This window comes from Oryza brachyantha, chromosome 10, assembly GCF_000231095.2.
Source record: "Oryza brachyantha chromosome 10, ObraRS2, whole genome shotgun sequence".
Lineage (NCBI taxonomy): Eukaryota > Viridiplantae > Streptophyta > Magnoliopsida > Poales > Poaceae > Oryza > Oryza brachyantha.
In genome coordinates, this window is record NC_023172.2 from 7,006,965 (window position 1) to 7,012,648 (window position 5,684).

At 39.0% G+C, this 5,684-nt stretch overlaps 1 protein-coding gene across 1 annotated transcript; it reads right to left on the reverse strand.

Annotated features, from left to right (window-relative positions):
* Positions 1 to 2,156: 2,156 nt before the first annotated feature.
* LOC102703719 (dirigent protein 1-like) lies at positions 2,157 to 3,644 on the reverse strand. Its single transcript, XM_006662211.1, has 3 exons — positions 3,259 to 3,644; positions 2,503 to 2,704; positions 2,157 to 2,162 (listed from the first exon to the last, which is right to left on the reverse strand). The coding sequence occupies exons 1-3, from the start codon at positions 3,642 to 3,644 to the stop codon at positions 2,157 to 2,159; spliced, it is 594 nt and encodes a 197-aa protein (XP_006662274.1).
* Between the last annotated feature and the right edge of the window lie 2,040 nt (positions 3,645 to 5,684).

Consider the following 5,684-nt stretch of genomic DNA (forward strand, 5'->3'; position numbering starts at 1 on the left):
GAGTCATTCAGTACCTCGCTGACAAAATGTACTAGCCACAGCACCTTCTATACGTGCCCATCCTCCTGCCTCCTGGCTACGATCGAGAATCATATGTATTGACCACTTGGGTGGTTACAGGTAAGTAGAGAATGAGTGACTCTTCCGGCATTGAGAAAGCCTGTAGTGGTGGAGTGGTGAAATATTTCATGAAATCTCCGAAAGCCAGTTGAGCTTCAAGAGTTCATTAAAATATCGGGGGTTCCAAAAAGTTTCCTAAAAATCTCTAGTCTAATTCTCTTCGCACTTTGTCTGTTGATCACCGTATCATCGACACAAGCTACCATGTTTCACCAAATCTTAGATTGGAGACACCCATTGTATGGTAAACTAATATATTTCCCCAACATCTTCATCCAAAAGTCATGCAGATATAGCAGTATGTCCAAAAGGTGTTATGAACAAAGTTTTGAGCTGATCTATCTACTTTGGGTTGATTTGTTGATAAATCAAGTAGCAATCAAGGAAGCTCTGTAATTCACATCTGGTTATTGAGTCAACAACTTGATGAATACATGGAAGACCAAACGAATCCTTAGGATAGGCTTTGTTTAAAGCTGAGTGATCAACATGCATGTGCCACTGATTGTTCTTCTTCTCGAGTAAGACTGGGTTTGCCAACTAATCCATGGACGAGCAGTGGAGGGGGGGCTCGGCGACGAAGGCAAGTTGGAGGTGACGTGTCGAACGTGGATTGGCAACGTCAACGTACGTGGCCGAAGGCGTCGGCGACAGGAGAGGTCATCGGCAACGTAGGCGGGGCCGAGCTAGGAGAGCAGCAAAGGGAGGGGCGACAATGAGTTGGAGGTGACGCTCCGGCAGCGGACTGGGCGACGACGGCGGGACGGCGGCGGCTGTGGATACAGGTGTGTGCGTGCGTTATAGTTAGGGTGCCTGTGTGATTTTTTTCTTTTTCCGTGTGCTGCATTTTTTTTTCTGTAATTTGTGTGATGGGTTGGGAAGTTTTTTTTTCGTGGAAGGATAGGCGGATGGACGAAACTCTCCTTCTATATTTTTTTGGATTAAATATGCCTATGAACAACAAGGACTTTATATTAGGACCGAAACATATCATCCAGCTCATCCTGATATAGAACATTTAATAATTCTGTAAAATACATCATGTCCGTGAGCAGTGGCAGATTTACCTCCCGGGCAGCCAGGGCAGCTGCCTGGACTTCTGGTGCCAAACCATTAGAGCATTAACAATTACGTGATACAAAATACTATTGATGAAGCAATTAAGAGTATAGATTATCTATTTTATTATAGTTATGCTTGTCCGCTGCGTAGGCTTTAAATAGTTTCTGACTCCCCCACTGGGGGCTTTTAACTTTTTGCCATTCTTACAGATTTTCATAACAGATTTGCCACTAGACCTACCTATCATAGACTCATGAGGTCCCACATGTCATAGACAGCGGGTGGCAAATCTGTTTTGGCTGCTCGTAAGAGTGGCAAAAAGTTAAATTTCTCCCACCACTGAAACTAAGTAACCATTGATAGCAAAAACATATTCCATTCACAAGCAACAAATACATATTGATATTTGACTCCGCCACTGAAACTAAGTAACCACTGATAACAAAAACGTATGCCATTCACAAGCAACAAATACATATTGATATTTTACACAAAGATACCGATACGGTGCGAGACGACACCATGGCTTATTTAATCATAAATAGCTGATGGTCGACGTTAGATAACTCGACCATCCCAATGACACACGTTGTTTCCATGAATATCCTTCAGGGCTGACCGCCAGCCATGTTGGCTTCAGATTTATTATTTATCACGAGCCTGCGTAAAAACATATGAAATTTATGAATTGGTTACGCTATATATATATATAATACAGCTACATTAAGCGATGGGCTTACGTTATGTTTAATTATAATACAGCTACATTTACATATGGTGTGCAAAACTGGTAAAATAAGCATTTTTTATATTCATATGCACGAATAGACAAATTCAGATTGTTTTTGTAACTGAAAATTTACTCGTGTAGAATGACATCACAATGATTGCTGAATAATAACGAGGAAAATAAATTCTATAAAACTACATATTTAAAGATGCTTATGGCAAAACTACAGATTTAACATCAAATCCTAAAACTACATATTTAAAGCCATGTATTAGATGAAGTTATCAAAGAATTATATATTTTAGAGCTTAGGTCCATATAACTATTTTTTTAAGTCATAAAAGTTACCCTATTGTGATAAAACTAAGGTTAAATATGTAATTTTGTGATATAATATCTTAATTTTGTATTTTTATGAAAAAAATTTGATGCTAAATATTTAGTTTTCTGATACATACACTTAAATATATATTTTCTGATAAGTTTGGGAAAGGATTGGTAGTTTCGTGAATTTTACTCTAAGTAGCATAAGATGCACCTTAAAGATAGAGGCGCAAAATAATCTTATTAGATTATACATATATACTTACAGCAAGTTGAGTAATTGAAGTGTAGACAGCACGAATCTCAAGTTCCCTGATAGCGTCTTCGCTGGTCGAGTCTCTAGTGTCGACTCTGAACTTGATATTACCATGCGCCATTGTAAATTCTCCGGTACCTCCCATGATGGACCACTCACCAAAGTTTTGTGCCAGAATGATTCCCATCACTTGGAGAGTTGATCCGTTAAACCTATTTAATGTACAAAAATATCCAATACCTATTTAGCAAATTACAACAAATATTATATATTATAGTAGTTGAATAATTATAAATATGACCATGCACCTATATTGAAAGACACTAGTGAGTAAGCGAAGGTGGTGCTATTGTGGTACAATTGATGGTGTATAATTATACTAGATATATGTTGTTGACCTATGCCCATGCATATTATATATACGTACGTACACTTTGTTAATATAGATGGGTACATATAGGGGCATGTGTACGTGATGTGCACTTGTGTTTAAAAAAGATATTCCCTCCGTTATAGTTTATAAGACTTTCTGGTCATGTCTAGATTTATTTATATGCTAATAAATCTAGGCACATATACATTAATACATGGATGGATCTAGACAATTTCAAAAAGTCTTATAATATAGAACGCAAGGAGTAGAAAAACCTTAATGCACCAAGCCATATAAGTACTACGAGCTAGCTAGGATATAAGAGATATTTCTCTCGCCACCAAAATATAGCCCTGGAATAACAAAGTAACTGATTAGTACGTTTAACTTCACCTGTCATCCTGGAAGACAATGTTGAAAGACGTGTACCAGCTATTGGCATCGGTGGTACCGGCCTGGACATGGATGCCCTGCGCACGTGCGATGACCTTACCATTGGGGCTGGGCGTGGTGGTTAAGTACCAGTCGTTCACGAGCGTCGTGCCGAACCCGTTGGGGTAGCTGGAGGCTATCACGAACTCCTCGTTGCGGTTTGGGTGATTTGGCCCAGCCACGAACTGGTGCAGGTACAGGCGCATGGTGACCTCGTACTGGTCGGGGCAGCCACACTCCACGGGAGATATGTCGTAGTAGGCAGCGTTTGCCTGCAGGCTCAGGATCGTTGGGAGCAACGACAGCTGCAGGATGAAAAATGCAGATGATCTAGGGTGACTAGCCATGGAAAGTATGGGTTATGTACTATATATTGGTCGATGAGCAAATAGGAAAGGGAGAGAACAAAAATATATTGAAGCTTGCACTGATCTAGTTAATTCTGTGATCAGTCATGGATATGATAGAGAATGGGGCATTAATCACAGTGCTGTATTTATAGAATGCTGGGATTGCTGTTATGTAGACCCGTGAAGGAGTTTGTTTCACATGCAGGTTGTATTTAAGTACAACAATGTACGGTGAAGTTATATATATTCCCTTGTAGTAGTACTATATATATATAATGACATCACTAATTAATTATATATATATATATATATGCCATGAAGTGGGTGGAGTTAACAGACCCTAGATCTGTGATGTCTACACCAAACGACAGCCCTTAACGTTTGTTTAGCTCCAAAAGTACTGACTATTGTTTGGCCACTGGCGCCCGCCAGACGGTGGAGGGGTACAGTTTACGTAGCACCGTAGGATGGATGGGATCCGAAGGCAATTTAGAATGGCTTATTTGCTTAAAAAAATGCCTCCTGTACTTAAACCAAGGCGCATTAAGAAATGTTGAATATACTACCGAAGGGTAAAAAGGTTTTAAGGCACTTTTTCAAAACTCCTCAATAAGTATACATGCAGGTGATTTTGTGGATGCCTTTAAACACATTTTGAGGCATTTAATTTCTGCATCTGATTTCTTTTGAGGCATTTTAATATATTGCCGGCCTCTAATTTTCTTTTGGGTCGCGCGTTTTGAATAATGCCTTTGTCTTTTGTCTCGACAACTTTTTTTAAAATGCCTCAAATAGTATTCTAAGGAAGTTTGAAGCCAATTATAAAATGTACATACGAACCCTCCTCACTGGCAAGGGCGACATACGAGTACAGGCAACAAAATATGGTATAACACTAGCAGTGGCATATCCATCGAGCATAAAAATAATTTTGAGCTCAGTTCTAGTCTAATTTTAAGATCAAACAAACGTTAAATGGTTTGTAAACAATCTCAATAGCATGTTTCTCTAACACGTCAAGAAAATAAATGGTTCGTATGTGATCAACTAAATATTTAACCACAGTGACCCACTGAAACCTTGTAACTTATATGGCTTGCATGCTCGCATCTCAAAGGAAATTGGCTTGAGAATGGCTTGCACCAAAACATGCCCAAGTATAGTAGACATGCACACAGAAGATTAATAAGTTTCTACAAAGATTTAATATACCTTGCATTAAAGATGTCATGGAGTCTTACTCTACTTACTTTATGAGTTATTACCTTGCATTAATGACGAACCACCTTATGGGGCACTCTATGGACATGTTTTCCATCAATTCCATACTTCTCAATTTTCCATCTACTTACTTTACATATTGGACAACTCTTAGCATTAGCAAATTCCTTCCTATATAATATGCAGTCATTTTTTGCATCCATCAATGGACTCATAACCAAGACCAATGGCTTTAACAAATTTCTTGGCATCATGGAAATTCTTCGGCAAGGCTTCACCATCGGGTAATGCCTCCTTTATAAGATCTAAAACCTCGTCAAAGCAAACATTACTTATTCCCCATATATTCTTTATGTTTAGAAGTCTCACAAGAAATTGGAGCATTTTGAACTTGTTGCAACCCGGGTATAATTCCTAGCTTCCATCATCCACTAACTTATAATATGCTTCAGCATCCAGGTCATCTTCAATCCCATCATCTGTCCCTAAAGAACAAGCATCATGCATCCCAAAGCCTTCTACTAGCATTTGGTCCATTTCATAATTCTTGCCTACACGAGGTGAACTTGAGTCAACACTTGGCTTGGATGTCAACTTGTTTTCTCCATGATGAATCCATGATGTATACCTAGCTAAGAACCCATCACAAATCATATATGCTCACGAACCTCATTTTCACCTAACCAGTATCTATTTCCACAGTTCTTGCAAGGACAAAGAATCCTATTGTTGTTGGCTGAAGTGGACAACGCGAGCTCAATAAATTTACTAACCCCGATACTATATTCAATGCTGGACCTAGTACAAATGGGATAC

Coding starts and splice junctions, on each gene's coding strand:
- LOC102703719 (XM_006662211.1), bottom strand. CDS start 3,644: ATGGCTAGTCACCCTAGATCATCTGCATTTTTCATCCTGCAGCTGTCG. Junction 2,705..3,258: donor ATTGTCTTCCAGGATGACAG/GTGAAGTTAAAC, acceptor TACATTAAATAG/GTTTAACGGATCAACTCTCC.